The sequence below is a fragment of the Athene cunicularia genome, assembly GCF_003259725.1.
Source record: "Athene cunicularia isolate RWA chromosome 5 unlocalized genomic scaffold, athCun1 chr5_part1, whole genome shotgun sequence".
NCBI classification, from domain to species: Eukaryota; Metazoa; Chordata; class Aves; order Strigiformes; family Strigidae; genus Athene; species Athene cunicularia.
The window spans coordinates 3,173,764-3,200,491 of record NW_020799101.1 but is presented as its reverse complement, the minus strand read 5'-3'; the positions used below and the strand labels follow the sequence as shown (position 1 = coordinate 3,200,491).

At 38.8% G+C, this 26,728-nt stretch overlaps 1 protein-coding gene across 1 annotated transcript in view; it reads left to right on the top strand.

The window, feature by feature from the left end:
- NIN (ninein) overlaps nucleotides 1-25,815 on the top strand; it is a 56,179-nt gene extending 30,364 nt beyond the window's left edge. Inside the window, exons 12-26 of the mRNA XM_026849174.1 lie at nucleotides 119-645; nucleotides 1,383-3,449; nucleotides 4,634-4,759; nucleotides 5,398-5,467; nucleotides 6,453-6,668; nucleotides 7,026-7,139; nucleotides 8,241-8,363; nucleotides 8,894-9,007; nucleotides 9,721-9,867; nucleotides 11,011-11,190; nucleotides 11,738-11,887; nucleotides 12,369-12,467; nucleotides 16,115-16,306; nucleotides 21,681-21,794; nucleotides 22,213-25,815. Coding sequence (XP_026704975.1) covers nucleotides 119-645; nucleotides 1,383-3,449; nucleotides 4,634-4,759; nucleotides 5,398-5,467; nucleotides 6,453-6,668; nucleotides 7,026-7,139; nucleotides 8,241-8,363; nucleotides 8,894-9,007; nucleotides 9,721-9,867; nucleotides 11,011-11,190; nucleotides 11,738-11,887; nucleotides 12,369-12,467; nucleotides 16,115-16,306; nucleotides 21,681-21,794; nucleotides 22,213-22,422 — 4,449 coding nt within the window. The 3' untranslated portion in view covers nucleotides 22,423-25,815. The remainder of the gene's footprint in view (nucleotides 1-118; nucleotides 646-1,382; nucleotides 3,450-4,633; nucleotides 4,760-5,397; nucleotides 5,468-6,452; nucleotides 6,669-7,025; nucleotides 7,140-8,240; nucleotides 8,364-8,893; nucleotides 9,008-9,720; nucleotides 9,868-11,010; nucleotides 11,191-11,737; nucleotides 11,888-12,368; nucleotides 12,468-16,114; nucleotides 16,307-21,680; nucleotides 21,795-22,212) is intronic.
- The last annotated feature ends 913 nt before the right edge of the window (nucleotides 25,816-26,728 follow it).

Genomic DNA, 26,728 nt, shown 5'->3' with positions numbered 1-26,728 from the left:
GATGCTAATGTGGAAATCAAAATATTCTGCAGAATATATGGAAATAAATAATACAGAAATGCTGAGAAAACGTCTCTGTAGAAAATGAACCATTCTAATCTGTTTTTTCTTTTTGTAGGTGAGCCATTATGAAAAGCAGCTAGATGAGACAAAAATCCACTGTGAAAAGGAACAAGAGGATATGAGGAAGAAGTACACTGAAGAGATGCATGTCATGGAAAAGCAAATAACTGGCCTTAAAAGTCAAATTGCAGAACTGCAAGGAGAGGCAGCAGTGCTCAGAGAACAGCAAGAAAAGCTTGACTGTAAATACAATGATGAGAAAAACAAATTACAGATGCGTTTCGATGAGGAAAAAGCCAATCTGCAAGAACTATTGAGGCAGGAGCATGAAGAAGACGTAAGAGCCAGACTGGAGCAGGTAAACAAGAAGTTCAGTCAAGAACGGGAAGAACTGATTCAAAATGGTGTCTGGGTGGAAGAAAAAATGAGAGTTTTAGTGCAGACCCTGCAGGAAGAGAAGGGAGAGCTGGAACGTGGCCTTCATGAGCAGCTGAAAAGGATGGCAGAGGTGCATGCCCTGGAGAAAGAAGAGCTCCAGCAAGAGCTGCTGAGGAAGCACGAGCAGGACCTGGAGGAGGAGAGGTGAGTGTCACCGCTTGCGGGGGCAGAAGGGGTATGCACTGACCCTGATGGCTTGGTGTGGTGATCAAAGTGAACCTAGTGCCAAAATGATTCCCAATGCATAATTAAAGTGCACTAACTCTACAGTGCTGTTACCTGGTTTATTCCACAACACTGGGCTGCTATTCTGGGGCTTTTTCTTCTGATCTTTCTCAAGCAGATATTTTTATTGATTTTTAGCTCACCCAGAGGCAACAATAGTGTTAAAGCATAACCAGACACGATTAATTTGAGCTCTGTTCAGGATCCCTGTGCTTTACAAATCCCTGCTTTGTTCTTTTAAAGCATTTGGGTTTTCAGGCTACTTTTCTGAAGAAGGAAAGGGATGGATGGTAAATGCTTTTAGCCAAGATCAAGTGTCAAAAGAAACTGAAACCATCCTGGGGTGACAGGGAGAGATGAGGGTAAGAACATCTGCCCCCACAAATCTGATCACAAGTATAGAAGAGCATATATTGTACATGAAGCCTTTCCTGAGGATGTTTCATGAGTTATACTTTTTCCAAGGCAATTAGATTTTTATTTTTGAAGTTTCAACAAATTGCCTCAAATTTAACTTTGGCTCTTGGAAACACCTGTCAAATCTAACACTCAATGAAAAACTAATTTTTCAGCTTGTTTTATTCAGCCTAAAAAGCCATTTGAATCTCTTTGAGTTAGCCCAGACTTTAGTAATATATTATGTTAACCATGTTTAGGAAAAAAATGGAAAGTGACTATAACAGAAGAGCATCTCATGCAGAAACTCAGTTTTCTGTCGACACACAAATACTTGTGAATAAATATGAAGAAACAATCCAAAATCTGGAAGGACGTTACCAGCGAGAGCTGCATGAACTTGCTGAACAGCAAAGAGAGGAGAAATCTCAGTGGGAGTTCGAAAAGGATGAAATTGCTCAGGAGGTTGCTGAAGCCCACGAGCGACTGAAGGAAAGTCTAGCAAATGAAAAAGCAGTTTCTTCTGCCCTAACCCAGGAGAAAGATCTCCTGGAGAAAAACTTCAAGGAAGAAGTGAACAAGCTTGTGTGCGAGAGAGAGCAGCTTCAGAAGGAGCTGAGAGACCTGAGGAATGCTGCTGAGAAGCAGGAGAAAAAGCTGAATGATAAAATAATACAACTCCAAAATGACCATGAGAGAGAGCTAAAGAACAAAGAAGAACGTATATCTGTGGTGGAGGAAAATGGGAAGCTGGTTAGGCAAAAGCTGGAGAGGCTTGATAGTGAATATAAGCAGGAGAAAGAAGATCTCAATTCCAAACTTCTTACTTTGGAGAGTTTAAACAAAGACATTTGTGTAAGAGCAGAAACAGAAAAGGCTGAGATGAGTTTGGAAATCTCAGACCTTCAAGGGAAAATACAGAAATTGCAGTGGGAGACCCATAGTTTTTCTGCACTACAGAATCATTATAGGGTCCTGGAAAATGAGTATGCCAAAGCAAAGAGCAAAATTGCTTCTTTCTCTGGTATGGCACCTCTGGGAGATGATGCAGATGTCCTCTTAAATCTGCAGAAAGTGCACGAGCAAGCTGTGAAGGAAAATGTCAGAATGGCCGCTGAGATCGCCAGGCTGCAGCACAGGTTGAAAGCTGCAGAGCGGGAGCCCGTGCAGCCTCCCAGTCCTGGCTGCTCCGACTCTGGCTCAGCCCCATCTCAGCTGCCAGATGAAATGGATCCCATTTTTGAAGGGTTCCCCAGTGACTGTGAAGATGCAGACAAGGGAAGAGATTCAAATGTCCTTGCGCTTTTGGAGGCTGATACTACAGACCTGGAAGAAACGAGTGAGGTTGATTCAGATTTGGAGGAAGCATGTGTTAAAGCCAGAGCAGGTGGCCATGCACTCGAGATGCAGGTGTGTCAGACACAAGGAAGTAAAGCAGCACTGGAAGCTGATGGCAGTCGGGATTGTGATAAGAATCGAGAGCTTTCTCGAGTGCCTCTGCTGCAAAAAAGGAGAGACCTCGAGAAAACTCTTGAGAGAGTTCCCAGACTAAAAATGTTACACAATGATGTTAAACAGCAGAAAGTTCATCTGCTAAATCACAGAATAGCTCCCAAAACTAAAGGGTTTGTTTCTGATGCTTTGAAGCTGCAGGTTGAGCTTGAAAAGGCTGAAGAACTGAGTGAAGCCTCTCTCCTGCTTGATCATGCTCCTGGGTCAAAAAACGGTGACCTGAAAAGCGTAATAGCTCAGCTTTGGAAAAGGGTCACAGAGTTAGAAGACAGATTGATGGCACAGGCTAAACTTCTGTCACTACAAGAAGAAATTCAGGTAGAAAATGAGGATCTGAAATCTGAAATGATAAAGTTAGTTGAAAAAAATAAAGTGCTAGAAGACAACCTGCATAAGCTGAGAAGCCTTCACTGCGAGCTAGAAGGAAGCCAACTGGAAAGTATTAAGCTCAGAGAGGAAAACACATTCCTCCAAAAAGTTAAAGAATTGGAAGACGTCCAAGAACAAGAAGCACAAGGGAACATAGATGCACACAGTAACCAGTTAAGGCTGCAATGCCAGCTTGGGAAGCTGGAAGAACATGCCACTGCATTTACAGGTCAGCAAGACAAGCGTGTACCAAGTGACAGCCTGGTGAAAGAAATGTTGGAAAAGAGGGAGCTGCAGGAGCCCAATAGAAAGCTGAAGGAGAAAGCTGCTGCTCTGGCTAGCCCAACCAACATACATTCCCACGAAGAGAGAGAGGAGAGGAAAACAGTGACGCAGGGCTTACAAAGCACGTGCACTGAGCTGCAGCAAAAAGTTGATCTCCTGAGGTAACGTACACTTGCAAAACTTGTGAGAAATGTGCTGGCCCCACAGTAATCAAACGTGCCTCTTAGAAACTAACCTAGCATCCCACTCATCGCTTCGTAGCCGCCTGCCTGCCGTATGTTTGCTGCATTAACCACTGTAGTTTAACTTTGGTTAGAAACCAGTGCCTTGGACTCTAACTACTAGCCAGCAGGCTGTTTAATCGTGGATAACGACGGTTGAAATCAATGTGTGTGACTTACTCCTCTCTGACCATGACCTAACATGAGTGGTAAAACAGGAGCAACCTGCCAGCTGTTCTGTCTGTGGATGTAGTCACCTTTGCAGTGTGTAGTTTATGGCACATCAGAAACTCCTGTATTTTTATGTCCAGAATACTATGGTAACACTTCCAGAATGCTTTTAGCTTTTACTAATATCACTCCCTTCACTTAGTTTGCTCCCTTCTAGTACTGAATGTTACTTGGAATGCTAAAAGTGCTTTTATTTTCCTCAATGTTTAAGTTAATGCTAGAGAATTATGGTAATTTTTTTCCCAGCAGGAGCACTTAGTGTTAGGAATCCAACAGGTGTGTGATATGGTAAATACCATTATAACTCAGAGAATAGAATAGATTTTACCTACACGTTTTTAACTGCTGTATTTCAGCAAGGATTTTTTTTGAAGGCCATAAAGTAGCTACAGCTGGCTTAATTATTGTTCGGCACCAGCTTCCTGCAGGAAATTGTTCTTTCAGGTATTACACCATGGCTAAGTTATTTCTTTAGTTGCCTCGGGACAGAAAAGGCACTTTCCAGTGCTGCTGTTTCCAGCATACAGACTCTAGAAACAGTTGGGGACACAGCTCGCTCTCCTAGCAATCTGCACATTGTAGTGTCAAGCTGTTTAAAGTTATGTTATTTGTAACTTAAGGACTGAAAGGTATAGTGTGAAACTTTTATTAGGTATCTTAGATTTTAAATAACTTTAGCTGTATGAAAACACACACAAAAAGCCCCTTTTTTGGCTCTCTGGGGAGCACTCTTAGTAAATGAAATGTGAAATCCATATACCATTCATACATAAAATAAGTCAATTGTAGCTTTGTTTTGAAATATTACAGGGAGCTTAGGCTTTTAGTAATTTTTCTCCCTGTGGGGCTGGACAATATACAGAAACAGTTTTCACTTGTCTCATCTGTCACAGATGTGAAGCGGAGAAGCTCAGAGAAGAAAATGCTGTTCTGAAGAACGAAGTGACTTTATTAAATGAGGAAGGTAGCGCTTCCAGCCTGAAACTGAGGGAGCTAAATGGATCCCGAGAAGAAATGCGGTAAGAATTCAGTGGGGCATGTACCACATATATACCTTCAGGCTCTCGCTGCGGTGCAGACACAATGGTTACATCCCTTCTCTCAAAGCTCCCTCACGTGTTAGATATTCTACAAATTTTGAAATTATCTTATTTCACGGTGCCCTGGGGAAATCCAGCTGGCTGACAGTCTATTCCTCATCCTGTTCATCTGCCCAAGCTTGTCCTGCCTGTTCCTAGAGCCAAAGCAGTGGCTTAACTGTAGATGTTCAGATGACCCAGTAACACATACAAACACAGGACCTACTTATGAGCTGACCGAAGGCAATTCTTCTTGCTTCAGCAAAGGTAGAGCTTGTTGGGCTGGTGTAGCCTTAAAAAAGTCAGGAAGAGGTACAGTGTGACAGAGTATTTCAGTGGTTTGGTCTTTTGCAAGTAGATAACCATCCATGATGCTGGGAGTATTCTTCCCTTTCAGGAAAGATCTACATGGGTACCCTGAGGAATTGAGCACTTGTCGAGGCTGTGCAAAACAGTGATGCTAAGCAATATATAAATTAAGAATTACCCTTTCTGGTGATGTGAAAAACCAGCCCATTCTTGTAGGCCTGTATATTAAGAAGTGACCCTAATGTTAACGAGCTTTCATTTTTCCTTAGGCAAAAGATAGAGGCTGTGAGAAAGGAGAAAGTGGCTGTACAGAAGATGGTTGACAACTTGAAAAAGCAGGTATATGGACCGAGGCTATAACCTTCTCTGTAGAAATGATCGCTGTATAAAACCTATGCCTTAGATGTTCACAGAGGCAGTAGAAAATTACCATTATCCATTATATACATTTAAACTTTTTGATAATTGTTTTCCTTTAACTTTTGGGGACCAATATGAGGCTTGTTTGACCTGATCAGATGACAGTCACAATATTAATGTAATTATCTGACCTGAGAACACTTTCCGTAGTCAATTTGGAAAGTTTATTTAATAGAAATATAAAGTTAATCTTTCTTTTGTAGTCTTTGTGGGTAATGCTCTGCAGTAGCCCATGGGAAACAGAGGTTATGTGACTCAGCCTTTACTTACTTCCCAGCTAGCTGGGTCTAGGAATGCCGCCAGCTGTGACCCTTTGCTTATATCCATGAGACTGCTACTTTTATTTTAAGGGTGGTTTGTTACACTAGGCAAAATAGAAGGTTTAAGTAGCTCTTATGTTCGTGTCCCTCTTAGTATTGCTTGGTAAAATTTCTGCTTGCTCAGAATAATCTACTAGCTCACCAGCATAACCCTCAAAATATACATCAGCATGGCAAAGGGAAGGAGGAACAGAGTGGTGTGCCAGATGACTGATATTATAATTGATATGATTAAGGCCAATGATGAGAAATTAAGTTTGTGAGGCTGACCATGCACACAACAGGCCATCAGGAGGATTCCTACTCTTACAGTCGATTTTGCCTTAAAGTGAAGGCATGGAACATGTTAAATATGCTTTAAGGAAATAAAGTGCTATGGGGGTCATGACTTTTTTACAGAGTACAGTTAACTGCCATATCCCACTGCTCTGAGTCACCATTTTGTGATTCTGTTGTCTTGGCTGAGCCATTGAATTGGAGTGACACTTGTCAGCTTTTTGATCATCTAAATAGAAAGGAAATACTTTTAAAATCTACTCCCCACTGTGGAAATAGTCATAACTGACACTGCTGTCCCAATTCAGGTAGCAGATCTGAAGACAAGGAACCAGCAGCTGGACTCTGAAAATACAGAGCTTAGCCAGAGGAACTCCAAAAATCAAGCAGATGTGCAGGATCTTAATCAACAGCTGGCAAGGGTGCTCAAGCAAAAGGAAAGGGAAGCAGGAAAATGTACCCTGGAGGAATGGGAAAAGGAGAGACTGGTACTGAAAGAGGAACTGGAAAACACCCAAGTAAAGGTACAGGATTACACTGTCTCTTGTGGTATAAAACAATTGAATTTTTAGGACTGCACAGCTGCTGTGGAATTAGCATCCCTTTCTCGAGCTGTGCGTGGCCTTTCAAAGCTAAACTTCCCCAAGGCATAAACGTACATGGATGAGGGTGGAAGGGAAAGCATGGCAGCAGCCAAAAGCTGGGAGGTAGTGTGCAGGTTTGTCTTGAAAATGGAGCTTAGTGATGCATTTGCCAGCATGCCTGTTCAGTCCAGTGCCATCCCAGCTCTAATCCATATCACTGGCTGCACCATCCTCTGGTTAACCTTTGTTGCCCTGCATGTCTCCTCAGGTGAAATCTGAGCCTTTTCTTTTTTGCAGTCATCAAATATGGTGTCTTCCTTGGAGATGGAGCTGTCAAAAATGAAGGTTCAAGCTCATATATTGGAGCAGGAGAACCACATCCTCAAGCAGGAACTCGAGAAAACAAAACAGGTATGGTATCCTATTACATGCCATCAGATAATGCTGGCTCTTTGTACCCTGCTCTCTTGCTCAACTTGGAGATAGTTTTTTGTGGTTTGGTTGGTTTTGTTTGTTTGTTTGTTTTTAAAGAAAGGACCTAACTGTAAGGGAATATAAATCCTCTTGAAAGAATCTCTGGGTACAATGCACAATTGTTCTAATAATGTTGGTTTTGCTTAGCTTTTTTGAAAAGGTCTTCCAGAGCAGTGGATCTACAAAGACAGACTTTGACAATGAAGACAAAGATTTAAAGCTTTAATCAAGGACTAGACAGGGCTTTTCTAGTTTGTGCAGATGGGATAGGCAAGGGAACATTTTCCTGTGTAACTGGTGATACCCATACAGCTCCATTTAAGGACTGGTCTCTTCCAGCATGTCCTCTCGGAGAGAATTCCTATTGCTAAACCCATGTGGAGACTTTGACCTCTCACAACTTCCAAGAATAATTTCCTGGAGGGCCTGGTTATTGCCTGTATAAGCATGGTTCAATTGGCTGTAAATATATGCTAATAAACATAGATAATGAAGGCTACAAATGAGTTAGCTCTCCTGATTAGAGCTCCACAAAGTAATTTTCTTTGCAGTGTAAAGCACTCAATGCTTAGGATTGATAATGGTCTTAAAAAGCAAAAGCAGATGCGGCCTATTCAGTAAAGAGTGGATTGTGGTTTGAGTGTAATTAAAGACAGAAGATTGAGTGAGCAAAGACAACAGCAGAGGAGAAGGCAGAGTGCTAAGCTAAAGTACTGTGTCAAATGGGAAAAGGATCAGAAGTCAGCAGCATTTTTAACCCTGTCACAGAAGAGGCAGAGAAAGACCAGCCCTAAAGCAAATCCAAGGGATCACAGGACAATTAGGAAACCTTAGCCTTGCTGTTGAAGGAAGGGTGCCTCATATCACATGAATGATATTTGTATGGTCATTTGTATCAAACTGCAGTATGTTCCTCTCTTCTACTTGATCCAGAGTGGGATGCTTGGCCCGGAAGTGAAGGGAAAACTTTGTCTAACACTTGCATGCAAAAATTCAGAAACGGCACAGAAATAGAACTGAGGGGTTTGTTTTCCACAGCTGCCCAGATGTCCTGATCTCTCTGACCTTCAAACTGAAGTTTCAAGCCTAATTACTAAAAATGAAAAACTGCAGAAAGAAAAAGAAGCCCTGAGTGAGGAATTAAACAGGTGTATTGATAAGGTAAGGAATAACTGCAAATCCACGTTACCACCTACATGTTGTAATGGGCTTGTAAAATTCTTATATTATCTGTATCGCCCTAATCTGTAAAACTACTTTGGATTTTTTTTTCTTACCTTCAAACCAGATAACGGCTTAGTTGCCACTGCGGTTTTTTCCCTAGCTGGTCTTAAAGAGAAAGCTTAAATTCTGAAGCACAAGTTTAGTGTAATTTGATTATGCAGAAAGTTCCAAACTTTGTAAGGAACAGAGGCTAGATATAAATACTGCAGCAGGACAAGGAAGACAGTGTTCTTGCACTTAGTGCAACTCTTAACATATTGTAACTCTGGACCCGAGCAGTGTAACTAGTATGCACTCTATAAATAATGATCCTATTGTGTGGAGATTCAGGCTGGGAGCTAAGGGGTTTTCCGCTCTCCTGCGTTTTCTTTACATAGCTGTAACTCCCTCTAGCTTAACTCTCAAAGTCAAATTGGGTTAAGGAAAATCCTGAATGAGTCAGGCTTACCGATGTAATCTTATTTCAGGTAGCTAAAGTAAGCTGCTTAGAGAATGCAATTGGCAGCTTGAAGCAGGAACAGAAATCCTGGGAACAGCAGAGTCAGACACTGAAAACACAGCTCACCGTTTCACAAGAAAAGGTATAATAGTGGGGCTTGTTATAGTCCTGGATCAAAAGCTTTTTTAATCTCTTGTAGTGCTTTTTTTATTAAAAGCAGCCCTCTTATGTGTGTGAAGATGTCATGCAGCTAAGAATGGCTGCTTTGATGGGCTTTCAAATAACGTTCTTAAAGGACAAGAGGAAACATGTTAGATGCTATGAGGGACTTTTTTTTCCTGAGAATAAACTGTGTTGTTTTGCATCTACAGCCAGGTTCCTTCTGCCAATTCATTCTGCCCAGTTATTCCTAAAATATTGCAGAGACAATGCTGTTGCTCCCTGCTCTTCTGGCAGTGGCTCATCTTTCACTAGGCAGGGGAGGGGAGTGAATGGCTATCTGCTTGGCTGATTACACTTGGGGTTTCTTGTTGGCCACAGGCTGCCAGGAAGAATAAATAATTCAAGAGAAATTTTCTCTTCCCAGCATATCACAATAAATATTCAGGGCTGGAAGATGTGTCTCTGTTGATGCAGTTTTGTGGCTGTGTTCAAAGTGGATGGCTGCTAATTTGGAACAGAAAGTCAGAAAATCATGTAGCAGTTTTAAAGAGGGCTGTCTATTTTAACTCCTTCACTCCTTCCATCAGACATCCTAAATACATGTCATATGTGGTGCATGTACACATCCTAGCAGATCAAACTTAAAGAAATCTTGATGCAGCAAATGCCAAGCTATGTTCCTGCTTGTTACAGGTTCAGAGTCTCGATGAAACACTGCAAAATGCCAACCTTCAAATGTCCCGACTAAAATCAGACTTACGGGTGACGCAACAAGAGAAGGAAACTCTTAAACAAGAAGTGATGTCTTTACACAAGCAACTGCAGAACGCCAATGAAAAGGTAACAGAGCTCAAGTGCCTCAGTCAGCTTCGTGTGCTGGGGTTTAGAGACACCAGCTGCTGCTCTTCTGTAGCCTGGTGTTGTAGCCAACTCAGTTCTTTAGCTTGGCTTGTCCATTAAAAGGACACAAATAGTACTGTGGGTTTGAGCAAGGAGACTCTGAGTTAGACAACTATGGGTTGGGGTTTTTTTAAAGAAATTATATTATTTGTTTAGAAACCAAAAATCAAAACATGAAAGGAGGTGGGTACAAAAAAAAGCCCCACTTTAACGGTGCTTTCTGTATTTCATAGTTTTCCATTTTAAAATAGTTAACTATCCTTAGTCTTGTCAAATTGTATATAACATGCAGACTTAATTTTTAAATAACAAGTTTTGAACATGAGAACAGGCAATGATCAGTCTATCCTCCAAAGTATCTACTCTTCCCTGAAAGAAACCTTTTAGCCAAAAAAAAAAAAAAAAATCTGTGGATGCATTTACACCTGTCAAAACTACATACATATTCACAATCCAACTAGTCATTGACAGGGGGATTTAATTTTCAGTCAAACTTGGTTTTGAAAGGCACAGTGTGATATCAGCTTATCTTAACTAATGAGGAACTGTAACTGAAGGAGGATGTAGACAGCAGTCTTGGGATTGGTATTATGAATTCAGTTAGTAATTTGGCTTGTTTGCCATGTAATTAAGGAATATTTAATGTCCACATGGAAAAGAGGCTGTTTCAGAATTGTACAACAGGAACTAAATTACAGCTATTACTGAATAATATATAATACTGAGTTCTATTATTTGCTTGATGAGTCTGAAATGGAGCACAAATTGCTGCTTTGTGTTGTTGAACTCTGCACTCCTATCAGCCATTCTGGTGCACAGCTATTATGTAGGATTTTAGCAAAGGGAAGCACTTTGGGTTTGCACTGTGATTAGCATGTTGGGTTTCAAACACCCAGTGTGTTGGGTTTAGCATGTTGGGTTTCATGCTGGGTAGAGGAAAACAGTGTGTGGGTTGGGAGGAAGATGGGAATCCTGTGACTTTAGAGTCGGCAGTTATGGAAAACCTACTTAAAACCCACCTGAACAGAGAAAATGTCTGCTTCTTTGTTTAAGGCCTAACCCTGCAATTCTGTCTGTCTTAAGACTCGGGTTCTAGAACTGGCTGTGCCTTCCTCAGGGCTCCAGGACCAACAGAGGCAACTACACTGGGATGAACTGGACCAGCTGACGAAACAGGAGCAGCAGCTGCTCAGGCAGGAAAATGAGAGGCTGCAGAGAGAAGTGCAGAGCACTAAAACCGACCTGACTCACTCCAGGGAGAAGGTAATCTGACCAAGCTGACAGATCACAGCGGCGGTCCCTGCGTGCTAGGCAAAACGTAATGATTCTTGTTTCACAGTGGGTAATGCAGGAGGAATGTTGCTTATTAGTTTTGAACAGAAACATTTGTAGAACGGGTGCATAGTGGACTAGTTTTCCTTTGGATCTGCACTGAGTTTGCAGCCACTCATGTTTCAGACAGCTCTTTTTTTTAAAAAAGAAAATCCCGATGCTCTTGTCTAAGATTCTGGTCTGACTTTCAGTTAACGCCCATCAATTTTTTTCTTTCAGAAAAACTTAATGTTCTGAGCATTTATCACGTCCAATTTCTTGGCTCACAGTATTAGGCAGAATATAGGACAAAACAGAAAATAGAGGAAGAGGAAGGGAAAGACCTTTTGTGCTTAAAGCTAAAATGTCAGAAACACAACAGAAGCTGCTACAAGTCCGAAATTGTTTGGTACTCAGTATTTTAGATTAAGTAGGTGAAATTTGATTTTTGAATGATCTGGAATGTTCTTCCATATTTGTTCATCTCTGGTCTCTTTAGATTCGACAGCTGGAATCTACTATCCTTTCCCTAAAGCACCAAAAGCATCAAAGCCAGTCAGGTATTGTCAAAGCCATAGAGCAAGAGAAACTAAGCCTGAAGAGAGAGTGTGAACAGCTTCAGAAGGAGTTGTCATCTGCAAACAGGAAGGTTAGTTTTAGATGGTAAATACGTGACTCGATGCACTAGTTCCCATCAATAAGAGCTAATGTGGTAAGCTGTATTCTTCTTTTACGTTAAGCCTCATGGGCTTTGTCCCTTACAAAGCCCTGTCCCAAGAAGCTGAGTGTCTCCTGTGCTTCGGCAGAGCACATGGGGTGCAAGTCAGTGCCAATGTGCTGCCAGACTTCCAGTCAGTACGAACAGTTCAGTGGTGGAACATACACAGCGCTTGTATGCTAGCCTTGCCACTTTTGGATTAAAAAAATCCATTACTCTGCCTTTGAAACTTGGCTGAGACACTGTATAATATTGTCTTAGACATGGCTTTCAGAAAAGTGTCCAAATAGTTATGTCTCTTAATCTTGAATTGTCTTGATGTGCAAGTTATGAATCACTGTACATTGGGGAAAGAAACCCAGGTAAAATAAGAAACTACTGTCTTTCTAAAGAAACTTCTTGTCTTCAATAGATCAGTCAGATGAATTCTCTTGAACGTGAACTGGAAACCAGCTCAGAAAATGAAGGGCTAAGGAAAAAGCAAGTCAAACTGGATGATCAGTTAATGGAGGTACTTTTCAATCAGTGTTGACTGTACTGAATAGTGTGGGGCTTTATCGCTATCTCACTGAATCTATGAATTGATTTAAAAACAACTCCTAGATGTGTAGGAACAGAGGAAACTAATCGAAACTAGAAGAATTAATCTCCCCTAATGCCTAGTCTCATCTTTCATGATCAAGATGTCAGTGTGACAAATGTGCTTCTCTGAAGCATGTTGTGGTTTATCGTAATTCACGTAAGGCTTCAGATATAAAATCAAATAGCAAAGAAATTTGTTTCTGTGCTTGAGGCAAGGCTAACACTTTCCTCTTCCTTCCTAAAACATGTAACCTCAAGTTTCCTAATTAATATTTGCATAATTCTTCTCTTAATGTAGAAACCTGTTCTTATTTACTATGGGAATAACTTGCTGAATTTAAGCCTTGCTGTCTTATCTAGATCGTGATAGAATAACAACTTACCCCACTTGCTGTTCATCTAAAGGCATGAGTAAAAACTTCAGTTGAGATTCCTCCAGAGCCTGCTGTAAATGTGGATGTTTGTTCAGTACTGCCGGAGACAGATCATGCTGGATGTTATGGAAACTGCGTAGTTCTTAAGTGTCTTTGCTTACAGGAACAGGCGAGCTTAACTATGTTAAGTTAGTCTATCCCTTAAGGTCAGGTTAGACCTCTGAGTTGTCTCTCAGCAGTCTTGCCTTGATGTCCTGGATTTGAGTTTAAAACATAATATTTAAATACTTAAAAAATAATAAATAAAAAGTAATGGAAAAAATATTTAAAAAAACCCCACAATTTGGCTTGTTCCATAAATCAAAGCATCTGCTAGATGATGTTTTTGCAACGCTGTTTATTAAAAGATTTCATGGTTTTCATCAAGAGAGCAAATGGGAAACATGTTATGCTGAATATACTATGTAATTAGCTCTAAAACTGTCAAAAATTGATTAGAAAATATGAGATTTTGACAAGTTACTGAAAGACTGTTTATATGCCCTGTGCTTTTATTTATATAGACTTAATTAAGCTTTGGGAAAATTCCAAACACTGTTAAACCCTTTGGTATAAACACCAAGCATGGAATTGTATTTTCCCCTAAAATTTATATTTCAAACATGCAGGACTCTTGTTATTCCTGATAACATTTTTCCAGCAGGTGTGTATAACATTCACTTAGCACTTTATGACTGCTAACTTTCTCTTTTGTGCCTGTTCTCCTTTTGTTCGTGGCTAACCTGTCTAGAACTCAGTGGTTGGAACTAGCAGAGAAGGGTGCAGTTCTCTTTCTGAAATAGTGTGCGAAGGTAGAGCAATCATTTTCAATGTACTACCATAGCATGGAGAAAACATTTATTTCTTTTTTTTTTTTTATTATTCCATGCATCTTTTAAGTGAAGCAGCCACTATTCATTTTAATGTAAAATTTCACTTTGACAGCAGCACTGACTTTTTTGTGGTGAGTGTATCGTGGAGTTTGTACGCTGAGAAGCCGTGTACTTCTACAGCATTGCCATGAAAATTGAGACAAATAACCGATTGCATTCAAAAGAATTGAACTGATCATAAGAAAATGAAAAGTGGCTCAACCCCTTCCTTCTAACCCATTGACTGTGAGGCTTGAAGGTGTTTTGCATATTTACCTTTGACATCTGCATGCTGCTTCACCAGATTGTCAAATGTTTCCTTGCTACTAACTGATATGTGATCACACTCAGTGTCATCCCTAATTGTTTAGTAAGTTCATTATTGTTCCATTTTTTCCACAGATGAATATGGCAAGACTATCTTGTTTTCTTTAGCCACACAATTGGTATTTATATTTAAGATGCCGTTAACTGTTAGTTAACTGTTAATTGACTGTTTCTTGGGCTCTTTCATTAGCTGCTCTTCAGTGTGCTTCACAACATTGCAGGAAACCCTAAACAAATCCCATCAAAAGCTCATTAGTTTATATTGTCAGTGAAAGAACAGCTCCTTTACAGACAAATTAATTTAAGAAAACCTCCTGACAGCTTAAAAAAAATACAAATAGTTTATTTTCAAGTACTTAAAAACCTATTTTCTGTTTACCTGGGCCAGCAGAGATGTACAGATGCTCACATGGCCAGAAGAGTTGCACCATTATGAAAAATGCTTATATATAGTTGTTTATGGTTATCAATTAACTCAGTAATTGAAATATGATTACAAATTGTGGCCATAATTCTACCACTTGTGAAAGGAAAATTAAAACCACTAACACAAGATTATATGCCTTGTCCTAAAGGAACAGTCATGGCTTTGAGATAACAGGTGAGAATTTTGATGTGGTCAGCTGAACGTTATGGGAAGAAAGTATTAATCATAAAATTCAAGCTGCAAATCAGCTTGTCTGAAACATCAGGGTGTTTTACAGTACAGCTCTGGTTTTGTGGTTTTTTTAGTGTTATAAACTATTACAACTGTGAGCTAGTATTACCTGGATTTTACTTTAGTCTAGAAAAATGCTAAATTGTTTCATCTGACTATCTTGGCTCTTAAACTAGGCTGGCATTAGATGAACTTTCAAGACAATATTATCTAAGTTGAGCTCTGGGGGCTGCAATGCTGCGCAGTAAGGCAATGCCAGACATGCCTCTTTTCTAGCCACCTTCATCCAGTAAGTGTCATGGCATTGCTTGGGAGCAGCACTTAATTAAATGATGTGGAGAAGTGAAACCATTTGGGACAAGTCTGTTCTGAGGTGCTCTTTTGGCTGTAGCAAGGACTATTAGGAATGGAATCCTTTTGTCCCACGAGACATTTAGTTTTACAAATTACGATTTTTCTGGTAGTACAGCTTCACAGAGGACAGCCATTATGCACTATTTGTTGGTATATACTACCTTTACATTACATAGACTTGCTGATGCATTTGGTAACCTTTATTTAATGCAAGCGAGACTTAAATTTGGAATTAAACTACTTCAGATTACCTGCATCCATATTTCAAGGGCCCTTCTGAGTATACTTTTGCTTATGCAGCACAGACACTCAGGAGGTCTCCAGACTTGCTATCGAACTATGTTCATGGCACATCTTGAAATGAAAATTATAAAATGTGTTAAAACTTTTACAGTTAGTAGTGAACATAAGGAAAGATATATGGGATTCCAAATACTGAATTCTGAATGTAATATAGCAGCTGGCATCAAATTACTTAAGTCATCATTACACTGAAAAATTGTTGTGGAGAATGTTATCTCTCTATCCTAAAGAGTAGAAATAATCAGCACTGGTAGTCAACTTCAGCCTGCCTCATGCTAGTGCTTTTATTTGTAAGTGGATACTATTTTTTTAAGAAGAGCTGCTGAGATCAAGGTTAAAATTCAAAAGGACTATTAAGTTAAAGCTCACCACAGGCCCATTTAACTTTAAGAAATTCAATTAATATATAATTCAAGTCTGAAATTTGAATCAAAATTCCTTTAGGCTTCAGACCTGCACAGAAAGATGCATCTTTTATTCACTGGAAAGAGAAAAGTTGTCTGTTTAGCTTCTGTTGCTGAGTTCAGGCTTGTTTCTCTGGTGCACAAGTTGTTCAAAAGTAACCTGATGCCTAGTGCATCACTGAAAGATACCTTGCCTGAACAGCAGTGCCGTTTTCTCCTGGTGGCTGACTGACTTTACTCTTCAGATGCTCCACTCAAGCGCCAGTGTGATGCTTAGCAAATCACCGCACTCCCGGGAGCTCCAGCAGCAAGGCTGTGCTATGGTGCCCAAGGAACAGTTCCTGCAGCTCCAACACCAGCTACTACAAGCAGAGAGGAGGAGTCAACGTCTTCAGGAAGAACTTGAAAGTAGACCCTCTGAAACAAACATGCAACAGGTAAAGCTCTTGTTACTCTGCAAGTTACAACTTTAAAAGGATATCTGGTTTGTTTTCTTGTTTCTTCAATTCTGATGAGATCCGTTCTCTGTTTATGCCAGTTCAAAAATTAAAATTAAAATTCATTCTATCAAAGATATGTACAGACCAAACCTTTGTTATTTAGTATATTTAGCTTGAGCCATAGCTTAATTCTGAAGTCCTCTTAATCTTTTTGAAATAAAAACCACTCCCATCCAGAGTCAACTGGCTTTTTTCCTGATCAATATGCAGTAAGTGCTTATAGGGGTTTTCTCTGGTTTTGTTTTCTTTACCTAATATCCACGTCTGGAACCATTATTGGAAAAAACAAACAAACAAACAAAAAACAAAAACAAAACCAAAACTACACCACATATTGCACCAGCACATACCCATCACATAAAATACTAGTTTGGGCTGTTGCTGTCACATGGAGTTCTCTCAGCTGTAGTAGAGCAGAATACAAACAAAATTATCCTTTTTATAAGGTCAGCCTATCTTCATTATTTGGCCAGAAGACAAGACGTTGTTTGGGGAACACTGTTACCATTGTACGGAAACATCAATATTGGCATTTCTGAGGAAAAACAATCTAATTTCAAGGAAGATTACATCCATTGTACATATTGGGCAGAGTCAGAGTTACTTTTAGTGTTCTTTTGGGTTTTAAAACTGAATTATAGACAATAGGTGGACAAGTTTGCATCTTGGGGACTAGGCTTGCCAAATGACTCTCTTCAAAAAGTAACCAAATCTCTAAAGCTTTGGCTTAGGCCACAGGTCTTAATATTACAACTTTATCTTATGAGAAAATATAAAGTTCTAAATAACTTAGATAAAATACTAACACTGTTATTAATTTGTTAGCAGAAAAAAAAAAAAAAAACAAACCAAAGACCTTTGTTTTAAACTTAGATTGCAGTTATAATTTTAAAAAAATAATAAGACAGCCAAGACTTGGAGCACAAATATCTCTGAACATGTTAAGAGTGTTCTGGAAAAAAGGTATTATGGAGAGAGACTACATGCAGCAAGAATTTCAGAAGTTTTCAAAACTTGGAGTAAGAATATTTTTTTTTAAGGCACAAAATCAAAAAGTTCTTCCACCACACCCCCTCCCCCCAAAAAAAACCGAACAAACAAACAAAAACCAACCAAAAACTTAACAGCAAATAATATAGGATAAGTAAAAATAAAGCAATTGCAAGGTTGTCTCCCTTTCAGCTGGAAATTTACCACAGACTAATGTACTTGGTCACATACAATGGAAAGTAGAGACTGCAGTTTAATTTTGAAATCAATAAAAGCCATATTACAGCAGTAGCATCTGCAAATGAATGTGCTGTGTATTGCATTAGGAGTGATGACTTCGTAATTTTGCCTTTGAAAGCCTGAGAAACAATTTGCAAACTAGTCACATCCTGGAACTTGTAGTTCTACAGATAAATCACTTCTACGTTTCCTGTAAAAGCTTTTATTCTGGAAAGCTTCATGAATTTAAAAATACTTTCAGGGAGGCTTTGCAAATATTTGCTGTCAATGCACTAATGCGCTTAATCCTTTTAATTTTTTTCTATTGATTTTTTTTTTTTTTTTAATTTTAGCTTAAAGTGAATGGATATTCTGGTTTATAGTGTCTCCTACAGCTTTTTTCATGGGCTTTACTAGATAACTTTCTGAAATCATCATTAAGCACATGCATTCTACAACTACAAACAAGGCCTAATTTGGTTTAGTTTGTCTCAACTTTGACATTTCTGCAAGCACATCTTGCTTTAATTCTCGCTGTTGATTTTTCTTCATGTTTTTTCTTCATTTGTTCATTTTTCTTCCCTGATTTATAGGGTTAACATTTAGTTGAGTTTATGTCCATTTTAATGTCCCCTTTAGCATCTTGAAAAATTGCATCCTAATCCCTCTTCATCATCTTTTCACCAGTGAGTACAATGTCAGGTTACCTCCATGCCTTCTGTGTAAATTTAATCCCCTAGTTTTGCTGCTGTTGCTGCTTTGCACTTTGCAGCTTTCTTAGATCCTGGGTTGTCCTGTGTAATAAGGTGTCCAGAGTTATCCCCTTCCTTTTTGGAATTATTTTGTGTTCATCACGCTTTGCAGTTTTCATTGCTTTTTGATCAAGGCTATGGCGGTCTGTGTTCTCATTCATTTTACGATCAGTCTTGAGCTATTGTCCTTCAAAGGCTACTGTCATACGCTCAAATTTCACTAAAATAAAACCTCTGAGCTTCTTCTACTGTGTTAACCTGTCTGGACTCTTCTGAATTCCAAATTACTTTCTGCTGTGTCTAGTGCTGTGGTTCTTACTTGCTGCACGGTAGCAATTGCTGCACTTTTCTCATATTCCTTGCTCGGTAACTAGATTTGGGAGCCTGTTAATGACCCTTTTTTTTTTTTTTTTTTTTCCTAAATTCCCTTAGAACTTCTGCTAACGAGTATTTTTGTTCAGAGTACTTAGCGTTGCTCAACTTCTCCTTTCTTCAGCTCTTTATTTCAAAATTCAAATCGCCTCTGACCAACAGCTTGTTCAGCCTGTCTCAGGAAAAGATTTACAGCTAGGTTTAAAATAGAAATGCAAATAACTTTACAAAAGAGGTCAGTTGGACTACATTTTTCACAAATGCTATTTGGCAACCTGTGAGATAGAAAGATACATACATATAGTGGAGATAATTTCCTCTAAGAAACTTAACTGCTTTGCTAATTGCAGTTAATCCCTGCCACTGATCTTTCTAAATCCCTCAAACATGGATGAGCCATCTGAAGAGTCCTTGCATCTAGCAAATGCATCCTGAATATCTCCTCAATTGCATATGTGTAGTGCTAATATTAGTGTTTAGAGAAATATAATGTGTGATACTCTGCATGTTTTATTTTGTGTGTGTGTTTTTGTTTGTTTTGTGTTGCTTGCTTCGCTTGTATTGGTGATTTGCTTTAAGTATACATACTTATTTAAAAGAAAATCTGGATATCAGGGTGAAGTATCCCACTTCCCTTCTTTCTCTAGGCCTTGCTACCGGAGCAGCGAGCAGTGCATGCAGATTCCTACCGGAGGATCGGGCACCTCTGACAGCTTGGCTGCTTATGATCTCATTCCTTACCATGATAAACACACACAAACACACGAACTGGCATAAGCTGAGAAACTTGAGGATCAAATTATTTTGTGCTTTTTCTAAAAAAAAAAAAAAAAAGTCTCCACAGTGTTATTTCCTATTTATTTGTCTAGAAGCTATTTTGTGAAAGTTCAAAAGCTGTCTTTTTTAATTTGTTACAAATACTTTTTATTTATGTTATTTAAAATGTGGAGTTGTTCAGTGTGGAAAGAGACTATTTTTCTCAAATGGTACTAATTTTATATGAGATTGAAGAAAATCTGGGGTATTTATACTGCATTTTTGTATAAGATGTATAAACTTTTTAACAGGGAAAGATGACATTTTTTGATGTAAATGAAAAATAAAATTTTTTTTAAACATAATGTCTCTTGTCTTAGTATCAATAGTTTCATCTTTATTGAACAAGAATTAAGAAATTTTAGACAAAATATTTGTCTTTGATACAGAGGACTGTCATATCAGGACTTCTGGGACAGATTTGTCATAGGGGATGTGCTTAAATACAGATCCTCACCTTCTCTTTAGCAGATGTATCTGCACATTTAAGAAAATAATTTGCATAGTACATGGGTTATGTTCTACTGCTGTGACCATAAAGTAAAAAGGCAGTGCCAGGAAACAGAAAGTTAACGCGCTTGTTTCTTGGATGACATTCCTTGGTGGTTTTGCTTTTGTCTCAAATTACTAGATTAAACTAGATTGATTTTTTTTTTTTAATACTTTCAGAGGTCAGAAAAACACCTCTTTAAGGCCTCTGATTTTTATAGCTGAGAGTTGTGAACCATTTCAGCTGTTTTGCTTTCCAAGTTCATTTTGCTCCTATGTTTCTAATGACCTTAAAGCTAATGCTTGAGCTGGCTCCTCCCATTACACATAAAATAATATGAAGTTAGATAGAACATTGCAAGTCAACTTTAAGCCAAAAAACGGGAATCACAGGCATTAAGTGGAAACCAAGAATTATAGTTGTCTCAACCACTCACTCGAGGCTCCTGTGGCTGCTGTGAAGTGTAATAGTTGGCCATGTTTTTGAATTCCAATCAAATTACAAAAGGTAGCACAAGATAACTCGTCTAGAAAGTCCCTGCAAGTTCTGCTTAGTAGTACTTTTTTAATCTGAAAAAATTTCCTGTCCAGCAACACTGTAAAACTGCTTTCTGTATGACTAATGTAAAATTTTTCAATTTTTTTCTCACAAGCTAAGTGATCATATAACCACATACATAAACTTAAGGAGTTTCTGGTGTTACAAATAAAATGTTGAGTAGACTTCAATCAGTCCCCTAAGGGAATCTTTCTACAGTTGTTTATATGAAAAACTACCTACCTGAAACATTCCTCCCTCAGTTTTTTCATGTGTGAAGGTACTTTGGTTTTGAAGGTATTTTGTTTTGAGAAGCAGCTTGATGCTTTCTCAAAATTAATCTTCTCAGATGACTTCCTAGAATTAGAGTAACAAGCTAGCATTAAAATAAAGAACACCTTTCCCTGCAGTCAGTGTCTAAAGTTCCCAAATACAAACAACCTCTCCTGCAGTTCCTGGTGTTTCTAAATTTATTTGGGAAAATTTTTCTCAATGGGCTGAGTTACTATGCTTTAAGTTAGACTGACTGTCACCTCACTGCAGAAAAAGAGAAAAAGCATTTTAGAGTTATTATTTGGAAACATTTGTTATCAACAACTCGTCTAAAAATGTAAAAAAAACCCCACCAAGTTTGGGATAATGTATTCTACTTTTTTAGGATATTACACAATTTAATGGGGGCTTTGGCATGGGGGAGTTATACTGTCAAACTAACATGCCTGCCCTTATGACTTCACCTTCATTTTTTTAAAAAACTGTTAAGATTTTAATTGGTATTTTGTTTCCTACATTCAACAGAAATATGGCAGCACCTAAGAACAGGAAAAGGAAACTATCCAGATCTGACTATCACAGTCAAGACAGAATTTTATGTCAATTTACCAGTTCTAAAAAAAAAATCACAAATGTAACTTAGACTTGGAAAACTAGTTCAATGCTGTGAGTGTCCCTTAAGTGTTGCCATAACATTTTGCTTGCATGGATGGTTTATTAATTTAGTCAACTCTTTAGAACAGATGCAAATGTGGAGTGCCAACTACATTCTTAAGCATAAACTAGAAAAAAAAAAAAAAAGAGACTGGAGAATGTGAATTGATTTTTATTAACCGATTCTCACATAAATGTTGCTTTCCAGGGGGGTCATGAGCAGCTTCTAAAAATGATGGAAGAACGTATGATGGATGTTGAACAAAAACTAAGGCTTGTGAAGAGGCTTCTCCAAGATAAAGTAAATCAGCTGAAAGAACAAGTAAGCATTTTTACTCTCTTCCTCAAATGGTCCCCATTATTTCTGTAAACAGCTAAGTGGGTAAAAACTGCCATGGCATTCTTGCTTAGAATGAAGTTAAAGATGCTTTTATTTTTCTTTTAATGCTTCTGAGCTAAAGTACTGCATATCTGCCCCAAACTTCCTAAAACCCCAAACTGGGGACTGAATCTACCCCTCATTAATTTCCTAAAAGCTATGCTTGTTTGGTATGCTGTTGCACTTAGTCAGGAAAGAAACATCAAATGTTATCTAAGTATCTTAACCGGAAAATTTGCTTAGAAAAGGAGGAAAAGGAATTTCCTGAAGAGTAAAGACAGGATGCTGTCCTAGCACTGTTCTTTTTTTTTAAATTTTTTTCTTTATTTTGCTGAGTAATTATGTTCTATCCACAATTCAGCTTTCCAAGAACACTAAAGCAGATGCAATGGTCAAGGATCTCTATGTTGAGAACGCACAACTGCTGAAGGCTTTGGAGATGACAGAACAGCGGCAGAAAACTGCTGAAAGGAAAAACTATTTACTAGAAGAAAAAATTGCCAACCTCAATAGAATAGTCAAGAACTTGGCATCCCCATCATTTAATTCAGCATCTGAGATAAGGTTATAGCAAAGCCATTAAGTCTGCCACAGTCCCATGCACTTTACTGAAATGTTAATATTTCAGCTTTTCACTGTGTTGCCTTTTTGTATTGATGAATTTTAGTTAACAGGTGCCTCCAAGGAGAGGACAGAGCTAAATCCCAAACCAGACACTGCCAAAAGAGAACTTTTGTTTATTCCCAAACTGCTTTTCTGCTAAGTTTTGCCTAAAAGTAATCTTCACTATCTAAAAAACCCCCATGTTCTTCTAGGTTAACTTATTTTGATACTTTGGTTTTAATTTAAAATATAAATTCTGAATCTACTGTACTGAATCAGTTGAAGCCAAGGTCTAATGCAAACTTGCTGAATTCAAAACTTTCAGATATTTTGGGCTTTCTCAAATACTTCATGGTCCAAACCTAGCAATATTGATAGATCAGTCTTCAACACTGTCAGTATAATTGTGTTGAAAGCAAGACTTCCCTGATATGGTCTGTGTCCTGCAAACTGATTCTGTTTTCTGTAAAGCAATATGTTCCACCTTATGCATTAGGCTTCTGGGTTATTCTTCATGGTTGTTTCTCTGCAGAGCTCAGAAAAAAAGTTTTCTTAAAATTATGTAGACTACTGCTTCCAACTAAGTGTAATGGTATTTCATCTGAAGAAATTTCCCAGCTGGCAAATAAAGACTACTACCTTTTTTTAAATTATTTTTTAAGCTGTGCTGCCAGACAACTTAAAAAATGTAGAGGCCTTAATTTTTTTTTGTGTGGAAATAAGTTATACTAAACAAAGGAAGAGTCACTAAGCAGAAGTGAAGATGTTGAGGTTTGTTTATATAATTTGTAAGTTTAGTAAAGCAGTGGAGTATGTTTATTAAACAACTGGCAGAAGAATGAAGAGGGGGACTGGAATGATTTCGTCAGTGAAATCCTGTCACTGGGCCTCACAAACATGGACCTTTGCCATTAATGCAGTGTTCAGTTTGACCTGAGTGATAGTTTGGAAAGGCCTGTCCTTTGTATAGATCCTGGTACAGAATCTGTTTGTAATTAATTGTGAAGAAACATATTCAACATGGATATGAAGAACTCAGGGAATAACAGCCTAAATTAGCTTCCTTCAACATTACAAATGTGGATATTAATGTCAGTAGATGAAGATAAATATGCATTAGGAAAAGCAGGATAAACCAAATTGTCTTTGTATGAGTATTACTTTAGTACTCCTAGACCAACACATGGAAGTGCTGTAGCCATGAAGGTCGAAGAGCATCACGGTTTGTAACCACAGGCAGTACCTCCTATCTGATCAGCCCATGAGGCTGGGGAAATGGAAGTTTTCTGGGAACACCTTAAAGACTCGGATGGGTCTGACACAGAAGCGGCTGGATAAGAGCTGGCATGCTCAGATGCTTGTAAATAATCCATTACTGCAAATAGTCTAAAAGCCCTACAACTGCCTTGCCTCCCTCAGACCAGTGAGACACATTTAAACAATGTAAATAAAACTGGTGAAAGGGGCCAAACTGGCAATACTTGAAACTGGAGCTCTTTAAATATCCATGAATTGAGGATGCAGAGGAAGAGAGCGAGATGTTTTGTCTCTGAGACCGCTAGCAAGGTGACAATTCTGACAGCATTTGTAATGAGCCAAAAGTCCCCCAGAAACTGGGATAATACTGCCTACAAGCTGTGGAGTAACCTCTGGAAGATGATTTTCACTCACTGCTGATTAGCATGTGGCTGTAGGGGATGCTGTCTCTGTGTATGTGGTTACTTACCAACTTCGAATGGTTGAGGGACTGAACTAGAGATAGAGGGTATGACCTCCTCTCCTCCTCCTCCATTCCTTTATGCAGGCAATACAGTGGAAATGGAAATACAATCATGTAAGAAAAACATGTTGGAGTATCACAAAGTCTTTTTCAATTATTTCACTGCTATGCTGTTTTAAATGCCTATACTGGGTATTTCTCTAAATCTCAAATTCAGGGATTTGCATATCATGTTTTTCAGAGGCTGCAAACATTTTTTTGCAAATCTGAAATGTGTCAGATTGACAAATTGCATTGATATAAATCAGAGTTTTAAAAAATGTGAAGTAGCAAGATCTTGTCTCTTTTAATATTAATCAGTAAGTGATATCAGTTATAATGAATCTCTGCGTGTGGGTACCAGGGCTGTCTGTTAGCAATATGAGAATTGAGCACACCCTAAAACCGTGCCTACGCTCTGGAAATTAGCAAAGTGTCAAAATACTTCCAGGAAACAGTGTAAATATGAGGTTCAGAGGATCAGAAGGGTATTTGGAAAAATATTATTAGCTAGCATATTTTAACACTACTTCACACCTTGATGTAGGTTTACTTCCAATGCTCACTCTGTGACCAAAGTCTGAACACTGAACAGAGGGAACTTCACTTTTTCTGTGCAATTAATTTCACATTACTCAATTTTAAAGGCTAGACTACTTAACTAATTCTTTTAATCTCCTGGTAGTTATAAACTCTGGTTTATAACCTGGTATATAACTCTCTGATATATAATCTCCAGGCTTTTATAAACCAAACATACAGACATTTCTGGAGCACAAAAAGGGAGCCCAGATATTGGAACAGAAGGGAAAAACTGAGAAAAGGGACTTTTACTTCTTCCTTTCTCACCCTATCCTACCTTGTTCTACTTTCATTCAGCTTCAAAAACCTAACATAACCACAGGAGGAGGAGGAGGGAAATGTTTGGTAAATATTTTTTAGACAAAACTCCACTGGAATACTTGTGTGAATTAATTCTCAGAAGTGCCTTTTATAATGACATATTCTAGAGCCTTCCTGTACTGTACTGGTTTTGTTGCTACAGGACAATTCAGGACAATCCCTTCCCAAATGGAGGGAACACAGAGAAAGGTAGTGCTGCTTACAAACGGGTGTCATGTGGCTTATTGGTTCATTGTGTCAGCTCAGAAGATAAGCAGCTAGTTTTACAGAGTCCAGGCTACTGAAAATAAGCATATAAATGTGTAAGTTATTAAGCATTAGTGGTCTTTTGTGCATGACTGTGTCTCCTATGCGGTGTAGGCATTTTAAAGATACCAAAGTATTTAGTGGTATTGTACCAGTCAAAAGTCACTGAATTTCTAAGCCTTGTTCATACAACATGTCTTGCCACTTAAGACTTTAACTACTTTATAACCAGAATATATTTTAAATGTTTTCAACTCTTGCTTTATGAATCACTGTGAAAATAAAGGCACGCAGATATCTCGGGAGTTTTGGAAGAGGAAAGAACTCGAATTTATGTGTCCTAAATTCACACAGTTGAAGTGCTACTTGTCAATTTAGAATTATTTAAAAGTATACTTTGTCGCACATGCTCCAATTACTACTTTAAATACAGGGAAAATTTAATTCTGATTGAAAAAAAAAAGATTGTAACATATTTGGTTTTAGACAGATTATACGTAAGGTAGAGCAGGGAACAGTCTGGATCTATCAAGAGTAAAATCCTTTTGTTTACTTTTAGCAAATGACATCACTGTGTCTCAGGTTTTCCATCATTTACCTGTTAAGTCTCCTGTTTGGTGTCAGATGTTGTTATTTCATGACAAATGACTTCTGTATAAATGAAAACAATTTTTTTTAATGAAGTTTGTTTTCTTCCGGTGTAATATGTTGCGCTTACAACATGTAAAACTGAAAGATGAATCAACTTACGCATTATTTATAATGAATGTAAAAAGAAAAAATACTGTATGATCCATACTTGTGTCTTTTGTTTTTGATCCAACGTGAATATATTTCAGCATCTCCCCGTGGAAATTGCAGGTACTTCAGGTAGTATCTGCAAATTCATCAAAGGGATACACAAAGTGTAAGAGTGAAAAGGACAGTTTGATAGCTACTAAAAGTAGTTTCTTCCATTATGAAGGTATAAAATTGATTAAAAGGGTAAAAAAGTGACAGGTAGAACACATCTCATTTTCAAGCACATCCTGCCCTCAACTCCCATGGCATACCTATTTCTCACCGTTATATGGAAAATAGCGAGTGCTTCTTGTACGCCTCTCCCGTTTAACCTTCTAAAACTTAACTCCTCTGGTAACCGGTGCGGAGGGCGGGGCAGCGGTTACCTGCTGGGAGCACCCTCCGCCACTCACCGAGCTCCCGCGGGGCCTGAGCTTCCCCTGCCAGTAAAGCGCCGGTGCCACCTCGGCCCTCCGCAGCCGGGTGAGGGGTGGGGTCCCCGCTGCGCCCGAGGAGAAGCCGTGGGCAGCCGCCGCCGCCGCCATTTCCCGGCCGGGGGTTGCCCGAGGCGGGCCCCTTCCCGCCA